We start from the raw sequence: 18,181 nt of genomic DNA on the forward strand, positions 1-18,181 counted from the left end.
TCTATGACTCATGAAAGAAATAAATTTGATGATATCCAGACATACATCACCACTTGCTTTGGAATGGGGAAGGAGATATATTTTCTCCCTTATATACATGGGTAAGTGAAGTTTGTTAACTTCAACACATTCATTTATTAATTTTGGTATATGATTCATAAGTTATTACCAATTTCAAGTGTCATTGGCAGCTACTTGTGATCTCCATACCGGAGAACACTGCTGTCTGGTTTTGTTCATTGCAGAAGTCTCCTCCCAGCTCTCTTAGACATGTAGTAGATTGGTAAGAATCTCAATGTTTCGACTTTTTTGTTATATAAATGTATGCTAAAGGAATGTTTTTTAATAGTTCCCTTGCAACACATATGATGTTATCTGGGAGATCTATTGCTACAGCTAAAAAGCTTGCATGGGTTGCCCTTAAGGTTTGGTATTTTAGTCCATACTTTGTTACATTTGGTTCCATTCAAATGATGTTACTTAACATTTTATAATTATGATGATCTATTGTAGTGTAATAGACAAATGGGGTCATATGAATGTGGTTACTACGTTATGTTTTGGATGATGACCATCATTCGTGCACATTACACCAGTGGATGGGAAACAGTAATATTTAGGTTTGAATTTTATGTTCTCTATAGTTTGGATTTCATATACACTAATTGAAATCATTGTGTTTTATGCAGAAATTTAATAGGACTGCTCCAATTCCGGAGAAGTCAATTCAACTTGTGAGGAAAACACTTGCTAAATATGTAATTCATTTATATAATAGTATGTAGTAGATATTAGGATATAGTAAGTTCTAAGCTTATGTTTCTAAGTTGTTTTATGCTTTTCTACATTATTGTAAGTTTAACTTTGTACATTGCATTAATTTATGATTGAAACTTGATTTATGATTACATTGGATTGATTTATATGCTTCTAAGAAGTTGATTTATGATTCCATTCAATATATTTATGTTTTAGTATAATTTTCATTTAAAATATATGTTTCTACATTATTCTGGACTGTTCTGGCTATAAAAATATATGCAGGTCTGTTTGTGTGGTTGGGAATGTTGCAGAAACAGACCTCATTTAAAAAAAGAAAAAAGAATATATGCCTCGGCTATGGTCCCAACCGAAGTAGAAAGACCACTTACGGCCTCGGTTATGGTCAAACCCGAAGCAGAAAGTCTTGCGGATGAGAACAAAAAAAAAAAGAGGCTAATGCCTCGGTTCCAGCCATAACCGAGGCAGTAGAGTGGCACATACTGCATCGGTTTCAGATATAACCGAGGCATAAAGTTATTACTGCTTCGGTTTAGTACTGAACCGAGGCAAAATCCTCTGCTTTCATGCCTCGGTTCTCAATCGAGGCCAAAAGTATAGACTTTTTGCCTCGCCTGAATATGCCTCGGTTCGAAAACCGCTGCTTATAGACAAAAATAACCACTGTCGTTTCCCCTGACTGTACTAGTGACGTCATATGTTAATAAATTTTTGAGTATGTATATAGTGTCAATATTATGAATATTAACATATTAAGATTATTTTAGTTTGACTACATTAGTTTTGGTAGTCACATCCCATCAAAATATAATTCTGGTTACAGAAAAGGACATGTCTAATTCAGTCAATTCCATTTCTCCATATAGTCAATAATGTTAATATGAATAAATAAAACTATCAATAATAAGTAAAAAATTTATTTTCACTTAATTCATTTTAATCAGGTAATATCTTTTTTAAATTATTTCTTATTATTTTTCTTTTTTTTTCATTAATTTTTTTATATTTGTTTACATATGTAACATTATAGTCTATTAGAACCATTCTGAACTCGAGCAATGTTACCTTTTTTAGATAACAAATATTATTACTCTTATTCCGAAGGAATATTCCAGACACATGAAATATAATAATGAGATTGCAATCTATGAGCATAAAAGGCAATGGAAAACAAAGTCTTAAACCTAAGAGGAAAAAATGTAAAAGAAAGATACCAAAGCATAGTGTTTAATTTTAATTTAATTAGCCTGTGCATTTCATAGGAAAGGAATCATAACATTTGACACACTAGTTTTAATCAACTAATCTTACAAGAAGGGAGGGACAAAATACTATATAACAAAGAAAAAGGACAAAAACAATGTAAAACCCAGCCAGCACACACATCATAGAAAGGGGGAAGTATATGTTCAACATTTTCCCCCCTGTATAATACAAAGTATTGAGGAAAATGTGATTGTTGCTGAACTCTACCATGTTGTGGTGAATGAATAAGCTTTTGCTTTAATGATGAGCATGAGGGGGTGGTGCTGCCACAACATGTGGTGTTGCTTGAGGGCACTGGTAGCACTTAGCAAAAAGCCCAAATGTATCAATTTGCCTTATAAAGTTTGTCATGCTGGCCCATCCTCCAAGCCCAAATCCAACAACAAAAACCCATACAACAATGAATGCATTCAATACATACATTGCAGTCCAACTTGGCATGAAGAAAGGAGGCTTCTCTGCAGCATTCTGCAAAATTAGGGTGAAAAACTTAGATATTTGTTATGGTGCCCCCACACTACTATTGTTGTAACACTCACAAAAATCCCAAAAAGGGGCCAACAATAATGCAAACGAGGAGATTTAACGAGATTTTCAAATATAGTACGAAGATAAACTAAGATATCTTAGGGAGGCCCCCCAATTCCCATGTCCAAACCCATAGGGATTTTTGTCACTTTCCTCATTTTCATAAACATGATTCTAAATCCTCTTATGAACTCCCCTCTAAATGAAGCTTAAGTAAAAATATTTATTCTTCATTTAAAAATTAAAAAAATTGTTTTTAAATATCAATGCCTAATTTTGGCATCAATAATTTATAGTACTTACGCATACTTTCACTTTGCAAAAATTAAATTTATAAATAATCGTCTTCCTATAATTTTAGTTATCAGGGATAGAGATGAGTGAATTCCACAGCAAGTTGTATAGGACAGTACATAATCAAACTATAGTAAACAACTGTACGAAAATGACCCACCACCAGCTTCCATACTTCTCGTATAATTTCCAAATCCAAGCCTTAAATGCATTTGTACATTTGTTGCTACGTACCACTCCTCCCACCCCACTCTCTTTCTAGATGTTTTCATCTTTTACTTTTTATATATAACAATAACAATAATAAGGCTGTAGATTTAATTTTTATAATTAAATATGGTTTTATTAACTAAATTTTGATTTACAATGTGTAAATATTAACATTTATATCATTTATTTTCAAAAAATTTAATAAAAAATATATTAAAATTTTAAATATGAACGAATTTTAATTTTTCGTATACTGATAAAAAAATAAATGCTGTTAATGATAGGAAGAAAAAGAATGAATATTTGGAATGTTAATGAAAATTTGACATTAAATAGATGGTTATGGAAGAAGAGATGGTGGTGGGGGAGGGGGCAGGCAAAGAGATAGTTAAGATGTTTGAAGATTTACCTGTCTGGCAGTGGCTTTTCTGTAAGTGAGCATATGGGCTAAGGAAGGGATGATGTAGACAGTGAAACTAACAAGCAGAGATCCAACAGCTGAATTTATGGGACCAAAGAAAGGAAAGATTATAGCCAAAAACCATATCGGTATCACCACCGGCAATCGTGCAAGTGCTCTCAAACAGATGCTCTTTGTGTCATGCATCCCAATCACCTTCTCCCACACAAAATACAATGGAGTGCACGCAAACCCAAATGTGATGAACTGCATTCACATGTAAAACAAAATTTAATAACTTTTTTTTCATTCATATGTCTGCGTATAAATTATGTTGCTACTAAAATTATCTTTATATATTAAATTTATTAAAAATGACATGAACAAGAAGGTCTTATTCGTGACACAGAAAAACATATTTTAGTGTTATTTTTATATTACTTTTTTACAATTAAGAGAGAGATATAGGATAGAAAAACACATAAGACTATAAAAAAGAGGTAAGTAATAAACTACGAAAATTGGCGCGTAAAAATAGTTATAAAATTACCCACACGGGCTCCTACGACCAAAGTACAACAAATGAAAGATTTGACTTTGATGTACAAAATCCTTTCTTATGTTTTACTTATAAAATCACAGTTTTAAAATAAATTCAGTGCTAAAAATATTATCACTTATTATTAATCATGTTTCGATATATTTCTAAAATATATACACTAATTAATAATGGGAATGATATGAATTTGTTGTCTACTATAATAATAAGCTATTAGGTTATTAGGATACGAATATGATTGTAATAGTGAATAAGTTTGCTTGTGTTTACTTGAAGGAAGTATTTATTTAATGAAATAAATAAATATATATTGTGTATGTGTTTGTGTAATCTATTTATTTAAATTTTTTACTTATTTAATAAATTTATCCTATCAATTTCTTAAATAAATAATTATTTTAATGTTTTTTTATCGTCAAAATACATTAATTTTAACATGCTTAAATCCAATCCAGAAGTTGATGTTAGGGTCACTTGTTTGTTCCGAACCTAGTTGTTTTGTTTTACTTGTTATTTATTATTATTTTTTAAAATAAAAATAAAATTGTTCATGAACTAAGTTACCTGGTGAATGAGCATGAGGATGACGGCGGCATCACGGAAGCCAGACTGGGGAAGGAGAGAGAAGGCGTTGGAGTGGTTAAGAAGCATATCACCAAAAGCCCAATAGACGGCGACGGCGGAGGGAATCGTTAGTGTGAAAACGTACAAAGTGGCCAGCAGGTAGATGTACTTGAACTTTTGGGGCTTCCACATGGCATGCATAATCTCTCTGCAACATTTGTCACCATTATCACTTTATCAACAGAAGATCTACCATAAATATATATAATCACAACGAAATTCCACACTCAAATTTCTAAAAATGGAGACTTTCATTAATAATATAATCTGGCTTCGGATAATGATATTAATAGGTTTTTAAAGTGTTAAATAAAAATTACATCATCAAATCTTCCATAATATACAAATCATGAGACGACATTGAAAGTTATAAAAGGTGTGATTTTAAAATTAAAAATTAAAAAACATACTTTGTGAAGAACTTACTACGACTAGAATTTTGTGATGTAGGAACCGACCAACAAGACCCAACAAAATTGTAATTTTTCATTATTAAAATTTTAATTAATTGAGAAATTGCATACATTCATTCAATCAGAATTTGGAAATAATGGCCATTTAATTGCGGAATCTTCCTAGAGATAAGGAGGGGCAGAGGTAGTAACACTTTCGAAGCCAAAGAAAAAAAGACCATAGAAAGCAGATTTTGCATGATCTTTTGTTTTTGGCCAGAGATCTCGAAAACCAAGATAACCGGCAAAAGCTGCAAAGAGAAGCAGTGCGAAAAAACAGAGATAAACGAGGGAAAGAGGACAGAAGGTAGATCGTGATGATGGTGATGAAAAAAGGTAAACTTACACAGTCACAGCATGTCCGCCAAAGGTGTAGAGTATGTTAGTGGCTCCAGTGAAGTATAGCACTAGCTTTGCGGGACCCGAGTGTTTAACATTTTCCACCTATAAACATGATTTGCAAGTGTTGAGTATACCATGTAAGATAAAAATTGAGCAATTGTTATGGTGGTTTCAATGGAAGTGTGTGTGATGAAAAGTGATTTGGTGAATTATATCACCTGGCCATGAAGGATAGCTGCCACAGCAAGGTACCAAGCCGTGTAAGTGGTCATTCCAAGACCCAAAAATGACCAGATTCGGTAATTGTGGAAGGAAGGTATGAACACAGTGGTGGCACAGCAAGCTCCAAAAATATAAGTCCAAGTTCGTTTATCCAATTTGTCATTTATGTAATAGATGTTACTGTTTGTATCAGAAAAGAAAAAAGAAAACAATGTCGTAAATAGAGGAAAAGTTTAGACCCACTTTATATCAGTTCTAGTTGCTTTAAAAATGGAAGCAAAGGTGTTACCTTGCACATGCTATAAGCTGTATCACAGATCCAAAGAGGAGGAAAGTACAGTTGAAGGCTAGCCCCACTGCTTTCCAATATGGACCAAGTAACCCATCAAGGACTTCGAACCACTGCAATCCAGAACAGTGCAATTCTATTTAGTCACCGTTGTTTCTCTTTATACAGATTAGGAAGCAGTGGAGATGGAAAGAGAAATCGTGAAGGCAACACAAGAGACGAACCTGAATGACATGGTTCTTGAAGTTGACGTTTTCCTTTTCCTTTCTGGTGCGGTACTCAACGTAGAGGACACTGATTAGATAAGCAGTCCAGCTTCCGATAATTCCATAGAACACCTGAAACAAGATGCCTGATAGCATGCCAAGTTGAGAGAAGGAGTATGGGAGTGTCAAGAGCACTTGAGCCACCTATAAAAAGGAAAATTTGTGGGTTAAACATGGACCAAAAGGTTCTTTTTTCAAGGGTCTAATGGACGGAGTGATTTACTTGATTTGAGGCACAGCTGAACCATGCATCCCAGACAGAACCGCCATGCCAAAGGATGCTCTTGAGACTGAACATGGAGTGGTCTTGCTCCCTCTCTTCTTCCCTTGTGCTTCCCACTTCATGTTCTGTCTCGTTGAGGTTTGTGACTATTGCTTCCTCTGCTTGCTTCTGAGACAACATTGTCTCCCTTATCCACAAAACCAGTGTCTAGATCTGAAATACATAAAAGGACACTAAATGAGACAAAAATCATGATATAAAACGCAGCCCCAGAAAACGAAAGCCAAGAAAGTGCCCAGATCCACATAACTGAAAATTCCTTTGCAGAATTCCAAATAAAAAATAATAACAAAAATAGAACGAACAACTTCAGGTTTCTCCCCCACACAAATCCAAAACAAAAGAGATGCGGGCAAGAGAGAAAAGGAAACAAAAAAAGAAAAACAAGTGGGCACAAACTGTTTACATACGTTTTACTCACTAAGAAGAGAGCAAAAGCCGAAGAAAATCCAATAATAATAATACTAATAATAATAATAATAATAATAATAATAATCGCTTTCTAGTAACCTTGGTCGAGATGTCTCTTTCTCCTAAAGCTTGAAGGAAGAAAATTTAGATGACAGATCCTCCTTCTTCTGAATGCCTTGGCTCTTAGTAACTTTTTATTTTTTTTCTTTTTTCCCCTACTTTTTCTTTGTTCTCAATTGTGCTTAGTTCGCTGCCAGTGATGGGTAGTGATGATGACTATGGATCTCTTATTCATAGGTTGTGGCAGAGAAAAACTTAAACCAAACTTTAAATGTAAGAAAATTTAGAGCTTCAGAATCTGACCATACCCTATGGAGCTTGCCAAAAAATGAAAACTCTGCACAATAATAGCCACCGTTATAAAGCCGCCACCAATTGCACACACAAAATTGCAAAGCAAAATCCCTTAGAGTCTGCCAAAGCAGAAGGGAGAGAAGAGAAAACTCTGCAGAGTTACAAAGTTGGTGGTTTTTGTTTTTGGTTCAGAGACTCGGAATGAACTATATAAAAGATCCTTTTCGTAACTATTCAATCAGATATATATATATATATATATATATATATATATATATATATATATATATATATATAATATAAGTATGTATGTATATATATGGTGAAGAGGGTGTTTTTGTTTTTATAATATCTATCCAAAAGAAAAAGCAGACTGTGAAAGTGTGAAGCAACCAAGCAAGTACTGTGTAATAATGCTCGTGTTGCTTTTTGAGGCTGTCTTTTTTTCTCTTTCTATACACAACGGAGAAAGCTAGAGATTAGAGGGATGAAAACTCAATTCACCGATTGTTCCAAATTCTGATTCGATTCTTGGTGGTGATGATGACATAGTATTTCGAAAATCAGAGGGACTGAGACATTGTTCTGATCAGTGAGAATTGCAGTGACTGAGGTAATGCCATAAACACCCTCAAAAAGAGCAGTTTCAACGGCTAAGATAATAAATTATTGTTCAAATTAGTAACAAAATATTTTAGCCCACTTGATCATCTTGTTTTAGATCTCATTTCTTGTTGTTTTCTTTTTTTATATATTCTGGACTCTTTTCGTGTACTTACAGTTCTTCAATATAATTATCTTTGCTTGTTTTGGAGAAATTGATAAAGAGAAAGAACACATGTAAAGTCACAAATTCTCGACAAAAAAAAATTTAGGATATTTTTCAAAAGATTTATTTCTAACTTTTGTAGAAGTTTATTATCTTTTCTGACAACTGATCATGATATTTAAAAAAGGTTATTCGAACTTATGATTAAGTAACTTTTCATCTTGTTATATGTATGTATGTATAATATTAAATTATCTAGATAGAATAAAGTAATCCTTTATGGTCAAAATAGGTGTTTTGAAAGGAATACCTAAGCTCGTAACATAAGAGTAATTAACGACGGCTAATTATACCAATTTAACAGCCGAATTAAACTTGACGTTATGTATCTATCTTTAGAAATAAGAAACTAAAGTCTCAATCGATAGTTGCTATGTCATGTGCAGAGATCATATTTTATTATGTGTATTTAATATTTTAATAAAAATAATTAGGATTGTTTATATGCTTTTCTTTATAAGAATTTTGGGGTAAAAAGATTAGAAAAAGTGAAATAACTTTCTTATTTAATTAAAATTAGCTACATAAGCTAAACAAAAATTCTTTCGTATGGTTTATTTAATTTTTTTTTCTCTTCTTATTTTTATCTTCAAATAATAGTCCTCTTTGTTGATAATTTTTCCAAATAAATCCATAATTTTAAAAGCACGGATACTTTAATCTCTATTGAAACAAACACAGCCCAAATTAAGCTAATTTTTTTCTTTCTTTGATTACTTTTGCATCGATTTCATTTATATCAACAATATAGTTAGTTGGAGTTTTTTTTTTTAATAAAAGTTCAAATTGGTAAATATTTATTATGTGATTTCTTGTTGAGCGATGAATTCTGTGCATTTAAAATTAAAATAAGTTTAATCAGTTTTAGAATTAGTTTAATACTGTGCACTTTATACTCATTTGTTATTATAGTAGTCCTACTAATAAGTAACCTATCACACTAGTTAAGAATAATTAATAAATATTAAATTTTGTAAAAATTCATAATTAATCGTGATATTAAATAAAAATATAACTTTAATAATCATTAATATAGTTTTATTTTACTTAGAGGACAAAAATGTCTATAAATGTTGTATAACTATAATTAATAATTTATTTAATACACACACAAAATATTAAAAATAATAAAATGATAAAATAACTACATTTTAGTGTTTTTAAAAATTAAAATATAAGTAAACGTAAAGAAAACTTAAATTAACAAAAAAACTAACAAACGAAAATAAAAATAAAAGTAAGCGACCAAGTATATCAACTATCAAGTAATAAAGTATTAAACATTTAAAAAGTTTACAAAAAGAAAAACAATTAAAATATAAATTTGATACTTTATTAAGTTTTATTCATTTCACTTCTCGAAAATCTTTTGCAACATTCTTGTTACCTTTACAAAATCTCCTTTATTAAATAAATAAATAATTTTTTAAAATTTAAAATTATTAATTATTAAGACATAAAACTAGTAATACAAAAAAATTAATTATCTAAATTTTTAAGTGAAGAACTTGATTTAAATTTGCATATGTTGATAGATTTTTTGCTGGTTCTTTGGTAGAGAATTTAAAAATTTTAAAATGTTTATTTTGAATTTAGAAAGTGGTTGTAGACATAGAAAAACAAAAAAAAAAATTCTTTAAACAATCTATTATATAAATTTGTATTATTTTATTTAATGAAGTTAATTATTCAAGATTTCAACATAAATATAATGATAATTAATTATATGTGTTATAAGAGCACTGATTAACATTCTTCCTATTTTTATTATTTTTATTATTATTGTTATTGTTGTTATTATTATTAATTTATTTAATAAAACTATTTTTGAAAGAAATGATAAAAACATAAATAAAAATTTGTTCAAATTCTCATAATATAATAAACAACATAAATAAGATAAGTATGTAAGTTGATGATGTCCCAATTTTATTATGAAATAAATTTACTGTAATGTGAATATAGGCATCATGTATACTCAACGTGTCTAAGAATGTAAATCTATAAATAATATACTCCAATGCTTTAATTAAAAATAAATGAATTTTACATTTTCAAATAACTAATCTCAAATTTTAATTTAATTCGTTTAAAAAGATAGTTTCAATAAAATTAATGCAATTCTTCTTTCACAAATGAGAGTTTTATGTCTCTCTTTTTGGTAAACGGAAGTTTGATTGGATCATTATATAAATCTCTTTTATCTTCTTTAACAAGAAACAAAGATGAGAAATAATGAAATACGTTGTTAAGAAAAGGCTTTAATATCTCTTCTGGTTCTTTGAAAGAGAGGGATTATTCAAAGTGGTCCTACCTTAAAAAGTTTGAAGTGGTATCGACTTGTAAAAAATTGGGTCAACTTAATCATTTTTTGTTACGGCGTCAAAATTTTAACGGTACAGCTCCTTCGTTGGCCAAAACTTAATGAATTGTCCTATTTTTCTCATACGTGGAATATAACATGTCAATTTTGAATTTTAAAAACACAAATTGCTTGCCACATTAGCTTCATCTTCCACCTCTAGAAACGTTAGAGCCACAAATCGTCGCCGTCAACACCTCATACCACCACTAAGGGTTGGCCAAATCGAGCCTCATCCACCGAGAACCTACAAAAACCAAATCGGATGAATGTGGGCGTGGTGCTTGACGAAGGGTTGGCTTCCCCGACGCCCATTATAAGGCCTTCTACGCTAAGAGAAGCTAGCCCCTAGTGGTTGGTCATCAAGGCCGTTGGGGATCCCGGCCATAAATCCAAGCTTTATGATAACTCTGCCATGGAGAATCTCCTCAAGAGCATTACAGGTGTAATAAGTAAACCCAACCTCCATCTTTAGTCTCGCATAGCCATGGCGGCCATTGATGCCACTACCGTCGAAATCAAACGCACTTGGGAACCACCTTCTCGCTCTCCATAGCGGCTCTCCTCTACGATCTCGACGAGGTCCCCCGCTGCAGTGCATGCGACCTCTCCTCTACCACCGTATCCTGCCACTCTACCATCGCAATGCCTGGTCCAAGTGGCGTAGCCGCCTCCTTTGCGTCGTCTTCGTGCTCCGCCACATGCGCGACTTTTACAAGGAGATTATGGGCGAGATCGCCCCCTATGCTACCAGAAGCAAGTGGCCCATGGCTGTCGATTGCTCACCATGCTCTGCCGCCACCCAAAGAGGCCCATTTCAGAGGCGTCTGCTAGCGTCTTTGGGGTTGCTTCACCGTAGAGGAAGCCGCCAGGGCCTACGACACCGTAGCCACCTGCCCCGACGATCGCAGCTCTACGATCGAGATTCCAGCTCTCAAAGGAACCCAAACGCAAATCAAACAAAAACCCCAATTCAAAACCCTAATTCCAAATTGCAAGATTTGGGCCGTTATCCATCCACTGCCATCGTCGGAGATTACACACGGCGCATCACCACTCAGGACGAGCTCCATCGTCTCTCCGCAATAGCTACCGAACACGTTCTTCACTTTGTCGAAGAGCTTGTTAACCTCCTAGTCCCTGTCCTCTCGCACAGCTCTCTCTCCCTCTCGCTGAACACGTCATTTAACTTCAGTGCCACGCAATCATAAAAAATGGACACCTCATCATGTTTTGTCCACAAGGGCACTTGCACCCTTAAAATTTTGACATCGTAACAAAAAAGGATTAACTTGACCCAAATTTTCACAAATTAGGACCACTTTGAACTTTTTAAAAAAGGTAGAACTACTTTGAATAATCTCCCTCGAAGGACCAGAAGATACTAAACCTTAAAAAAATAAATGTTTTAAAATTTTATATGTGTACGCTCATAATTTCTTACGGACCACGATTATGAGAGTTCTTTTTAATTATAAATTAAAATAATAATAATAAATAAATAAAAATTTTAACCATAAATAAATTATTTTATTTTCTATTAATTTTTAATCTCTTCCAGACTCATTAAAAGAGAACTTCAATTTTTACTTTAATTATTTTTCGTTTTTTATTTTCTCATTCTCTTTCATACCATAAGAAAGCACACAAAACAAAAGCTTCAATTCAACTTTGACTTATTTAGCTTCCAATTTTAACCATAGTCAACAGTGAGAAGAACATGTTGCTTAGTTGTCCTTCCGAGCCCATGTTCAGATCCAAATCTGAGTCAACAATTTAATTATTTGCCGAGTTGAACATTCCAATTAATAATTTCCTTTTATCTGAAGCAAATTTCTCCAAGATCCATAAAATTATGTGCCTCTATTTAATATTTAAATTGGATAATTGACACATTATTAATTAATACTAGTTTGGAGAAATATAAATTGCATTTAAAGTAGTTTATTTTAAAGTTTAATCAATCCGTTACAATTTTATCACGCTAATTTAATAAATTAGACTACATATATAATTACAAAATAATATAGAAATTGTTCTTTGACCAATCCAGAAGGTAGTTTTATCTGGGTCTAGATTAATCTGATCTATAATTACTATACATTGATAATTTATAGTGCTTAATTTAATAATTATGTAATTAAGGAAATCATTATTTGGAGTTATTAATACAGAAGTGTTTGACTTAAGGTGATATGTAATATTATGAGTACGAAGATTTTGGAAGCACGGTAAGATGTAATATAATGAGAATGAAGTGGAATTGTTTAATTGAGGGTGGTTTAATGATGAAGTTGTGTGTGTTCCCTAATCGATTGCAAGACAGTGACGCACTCCATTGTCCGCATGAGGCGCGTGGCTCACACTCGCAATGGAAAATAATTGATGTGCCATAATTTATCAGCGAAAGGAATGCGATCACGCTTGTAGTCAGCTGGTGACCCCAAACCGTCCCATCGACTGATGCTATACTATCTCTTTTAGTACAGTTTTACTTTTTTTTCCTATTATCATATCAAATCATATTAATCTTTGTACATAATGACAACCTTTGTAATAATCTTTTATGTTTTTAAGTATTAGGAATAATTAATTATATGTTTAGTCAATAATTATTATTATTATTTCTATATTTTATTATGATATTATAACTTTAATGCATTTTATAAATCAATGTGCAAATATGCATTGATAGCATAGAAGATCTTATAGTAATTTATGACCTTATTTTATTAATAGATGTTTTTAAGTTACATAATTTTTAATTTTAAAGTAATCTTCTTATAGACAGTTAAATATTATAAAATTTATGTTCAATAATAATATATTTAAATTTTAAAATTTTCAATTAAGAATTTTAATTTATTATATAAAATTATTTTCCTTATCTTCTAATGATGGATTTTAAGAATATAAAGAAATTAAAATACATAATATTTTGAATTACTAACAATTAAACTTTATTTTTCTCTTAAATATTTTATTTGATAGAACAATTGAAATATTTTAGATTTCAATTTTTTGTTTGAATAGAGTAACTTAATTTTTATTTTAGATGAACTCAACTTTATTTTTTAGTATGGGTTGAGTTAGTTTGACTTTAAATCTAGATGACTTGTCTTGACGTTCAACTAAGGTCGATTATTTTCAACCTTCAATCTAAGTTGACTTGGTTTGATCTCTAGTATGAGCCCATTCGACTAAGATATATAAATGAGTTTGAGATATACAAATTTTAAAAATAGTTTTTTAATTGCATATATGTTCTTTAGATATCATAAGGTGTTTCAATGCAACTGAAGTTAAGTTTAAGCTAGCTAAGCTACAATAAATCAAGCCAAATATTGTATAAAGAAGACAAGAAAAGTATGAAAAAGTGAAAAAATGGTGTTTGTTGAAAACATAGTTTGGCGGAGCCAACCTAGTGTGCTCATTAGGTACTTAATTCCCTTTAACTATGTTGGATAGTTCCGACACTATTGAACACTTACTTTACTTTCTTTTGTACTCTGCCTAGTTGCATTTTTCAAGCTTTCTAGTTCAGATTTTAAGCTTTCATTTTCTTTGTGCATGTTTTCTATTCTATCTTCTAAGCATATCTTTTCACTCTTAAACCTATTTATTTGGTACTACATTTTCATAGTTTCACCATGTAATTCTTGAAAAACATCAAGTAATTGATAATACCTGTCTTTAATGGATTTATCTTCAAAACTACTAGCACTACTTTTCGAACAAATTGATCCTATCAACAAGCACAAATTGGTTTCCTCTTCAATGCTCTCATCTAAGTCACTTGAGGAGGAACTTGAAGCATGGTCTTCCTAGGCTATATAGGCCTTTTTCTTCCTGTGATTTCTGCTGTCTTGATTGGTTTTCTCTTCCAGTTTCTATTTCATTTTAACCATTGGACACTTAGGTTTAATATGTCCAATCTTGCCACATTCATAGCAAGTTGGTGCAACAACTGTTTTTCCTTTTCTCCTATTTGTCCTTGCATTACCTGCAAAATTAGAATTGGTTTTGTTTTTGAACTTCATGAATTTTGAGAACCTTTTTACCATAAAATTCATTGCTTCAAGATTAGTATTGTCAGCTTCAAGATCATCTTCTGCATCATTTCTCATTGAGCTTGCCTTGCTTGTTGTTTTCGCAACTATCTTGAGAGAATTTGTGTGCTTTTTCTCTCCTTCTTCTTTCAGTCTTCCCAATTCAAGCTCATGTTTTCTCAATTTTCCAAATAAGGTGGTCATATTCATGGTGGTTAAATCTCTGGATTCAGATATTGTAGTGACCTTTGGTTGCCAACTCTTATTCAAACTCTTTAGAATCTTGATGTTTAGTTCTTCCTTATCAAAGGTTTTCCCAAGAGTAGCAAAATGGTTTACAATGTGAGTGAATCTCTTTTGCACATCATATATTGTCTCACCACTCTTCATCCTAAACATTTCATATTATTGGATTAAAGAATTCTTCCTAGCTTTTTTCACCTCATCTGTACCTTCATGTGTTACCTCTAACACTTCCCACATCTCTTTTGTAGTTGCACACATAGATATTCTATAAAATTTATCAATAGTAAGAGCAGAAGAAATAAAGTTTTTGGCTCTAACATCACAATGAGCTCTTTTATTTTCATCAGCAGTCCATTCAAAAAAAATCCTTAATCTTTGTTTTTCCATTCTCAACTTTGGTTGGTTCAAAGGGACCATTTATTACAACATCCCATACTCCTTTATCTACCGATTCTAAGAAGATTTTCATTTTGATTTTTCAAAAGGGGTAATTCTCAACCGCAAATAGTGATGGTCTATTCATAGATGCACTTTCTCCAAAGGTTTGAGATATATAGGCCATCAAGATCATTTTAATCGATTGAACTACGAATGCAATCAAATTTCAATTAACTTTCCAATTTCCGATTCTGGTGCCAATTATTAGAAATTTAAGGCCTTATATCTCAATCCAAGAGAAGGGGTGAATTGGATTTTACCCTTTTAAAAAATCTTTTTAAAATCTTTATGAGTTATTGGATCTTGAAATCAATAATCAAAGAATTATGAATCAACTAAGTAGAGAAGGAGAAGAAAAAGATCAAGCAAGACACACAATCTATATTGGTTCGACTATCACAAGCCTACATCTAGTCCTCCTTCAATAACCTTAGTGGAAGGGAATCCACTATAGTGATTGATTTTATAAGAATACAATGAGAACCCTCAATTGCACTCCTCTCACCACTCAAAATCAAAATACGAATACAAGAGATGAACACACTCAATCTTTTACAAACACAAGAGCAATCTCAGCTCTCAAACCTGGCTATCCTCACACAGGTATACAATGAACAGATTGTTGATGAACCTGAACTTTAACACACTCTTCAAAGTGAAGATTCAATCAGAACCAATGTAGTCCAAAGTCTTGAATGAGTTCTTGATATGTAATCACCAAATGAAGCTTAGACTCTCCAAGAATGTTTCTTGAGATCGCCTGTAATCAAAGCTCAACAAAATTGTTAGTATTTGAAAATTAGAATGCTATAGAAATAGGTCTCAGTCACATATATATAGGATTTTCAAATCCTGTCGTAGAATAATCGATTATGTTAATTTCATAATCTATTATGTTTTTCCTTTTGGTTTAACAAATTATTCCATGTGTGTAACTGATTATTTAAACTCTTAAGTTATTGTTGTTGCTTTAAACAGTCTTAACAAATTAGGCTATTTGTGTAATGGATTAGGCTATTCTTATCAAACTTATGTAATTGATTATATTGACACTTAGCCATATTAGTCATTCATTAGTCATCCTTAACAAATTGTGTTACTTATATAACAAATTATGACCTTCTCTCTGTTTTAATCGGTTATGTAACTTATATAATCGATTATAATAAAGTGATTTTATCCTCTTTAGCTTTCTAAGTTTTCTAGCTAAATCTAATAGATTATTACACTTATGTAATGGATTATTTATACCAGAAACTAGATTTCTAATCTGTTTTAGGCTTGATTGACTCATCATTACTGGATTCAAACATCTAGTACTAACATGTTAAAGATATACACATTTGTTATGTCATTTTATTGTGCAAGAAACCATTAAAACAATTAATCTATTCATCATAAAAAAAACAAAGATGTAAAGAAGTTAAGCTCCCCTTATCAACACAAACCTATCTCCCCGACTCCTCAAGAATTAACAAGTCAAAACACTAATACTACACGTATCGGTGCACTATACTCAACACGAGCCGAAACCTTTAGATGAGACATCCAACCTCTCGAGTTCTCGCGGAGGAGGATGGGTGACACTTAGATCTCTATCTCTATGCGAGACTCAACTCCTTATCGTATCATAATACGAAAAACTCACACAACTAACACCAATATAAAGAAATAATGTAGTTTCATATTCACAACAAAAAAACCATACACATTACATGTATTATTCACAAATTAATAATTTAAAACACCAAGATTGTTACCATTGGAATTAATCAACAACCCAAACCAAAACAATCATTTATCAAATGATTATAAGTGGACCCTAAGAATAAACACCCATCACTAGTGTAGTAAGAGGAAATAGCACCGGTTACTTTTGCTTATAGGCACCGGTTCTATAACCGAGACATATACAGACGAGGTAAAAAGGGGTAAGTTTTATGTCTCGGTTATGAACTGAGTCAAGAAGGATGAGATTATGCCTCGGTTTTTAGGTAACCGAGGTAGTAACATATATTTTTTTTAATTTTTCAACCTTTAGGATACTGATTCACTGTGGAATGATCTTGCTGATGTTCCCAAAGTTGGTAAACAACCATCCTCATCTCCTTAACATTGCTTGTTGACCACTGCTACCTTCAAGCTTTCCTTCCTAATCACCACGTTGTTCAGTTCTCCGGTCAGTAAGCAAGGTAGCATTTTTCCCTTCTTTCTTCGATGGTCGTGCTCGTGCACTTCACCCTCAAACCCAAACCCTCAAACCCAAATCCCAAGCTTAAAGAACCCCGCTGAAAACACCGTCGCGACTTTTCCCGCTGGATCCCCCTCCCTGCCCTCAACAGGAACCGTAAGAAGGCACGCCCTCAAGAACCGCAAGGAGCCTCTCAAGAACCGTAACGCCTCTCATGAACCATTAGCAAAACTCTGAAAAGGCCAATGAAAATTCTAATCCAGCAAAACACATAATAATCCAATCATTCATACACAGTCCAAGTAAAAAAAAAATTTAACAGGGAGAGACGAGAACGAGGAAGCGGTGCCAGTTCGACTGAGGGGGCGGAGCGAGATCGCGTCCGGTGGCGGTTCCGACTGGTCTTGGGTTTGATGGATCGGATTGGGTGGTGATTGGTGGTGGGGTTGGGGTTGCAAGGTGGGAGGCGTGACAGGTTTGGGGGTCGGACGGGTCAAGATGAGGATGCGGCCATGGGCTTTGGGGGTGGAGACAGAGGAATAGGCTTCTGCGGGACCAGGTTGGATGCAACCATGGGCTTTGGGCGGTGATAACGGAGCGGCGGCGTTGGAGGAGAGGTTGGATGCAGAACCTTCCCTTCGTCTAGGTTTTAGGTTGCGTCGACGGAGGCGGAGGTGCGACGACGGAGGCGGAGGCGCTGCGAGGGAGTGCGACGACAATGGCATCGAGGCAGCACGCCGGCGACGATGACGAGGGAGCGTGACGGCGAGGCAACGAAGCGGTTGC

The 18,181-nt window shown here is 33.0% G+C and overlaps 1 protein-coding gene across 4 annotated transcripts; it reads right to left on the bottom strand.

The window, feature by feature from the left end:
- Positions 1-2,011: 2,011 nt before the first annotated feature.
- Positions 2,012-7,489, bottom strand: LOC108347659 (auxin transporter-like protein 4). Of its 4 annotated transcripts, XM_017587049.2 has the most exons (10): positions 7,295-7,488; positions 7,026-7,176; positions 6,456-6,668; positions 6,191-6,376; positions 5,967-6,079; positions 5,674-5,857; positions 5,460-5,557; positions 4,602-4,809; positions 3,488-3,745; positions 2,012-2,514 (listed from the first exon to the last, which is right to left on the bottom strand). In XM_017587049.2, exons 3-10 carry the CDS (start codon positions 6,633-6,635, stop codon positions 2,284-2,286), a joined length of 1,458 nt encoding a protein of 485 aa, XP_017442538.2. In that variant the 5' UTR covers positions 6,636-6,668; positions 7,026-7,176; positions 7,295-7,488; the 3' UTR covers positions 2,012-2,283. The 4 variants fall into 4 exon arrangements, with proteins under 4 accessions (XP_017442538.2, XP_017442539.2, XP_017442537.2 ...); XM_017587050.2 differs by lacking the exon at positions 7,026-7,176 and having other exon boundaries at positions 7,295-7,489; XM_017587048.2 differs by having other exon boundaries at positions 7,026-7,488.
- Positions 7,490-18,181: the final 10,692 nt, after the last annotated feature.

The sequence above is a fragment of the Vigna angularis genome, chromosome 9 (genome assembly GCF_016808095.1).
Source record: "Vigna angularis cultivar LongXiaoDou No.4 chromosome 9, ASM1680809v1, whole genome shotgun sequence".
NCBI classification, from domain to species: domain Eukaryota; kingdom Viridiplantae; phylum Streptophyta; class Magnoliopsida; order Fabales; family Fabaceae; genus Vigna; species Vigna angularis.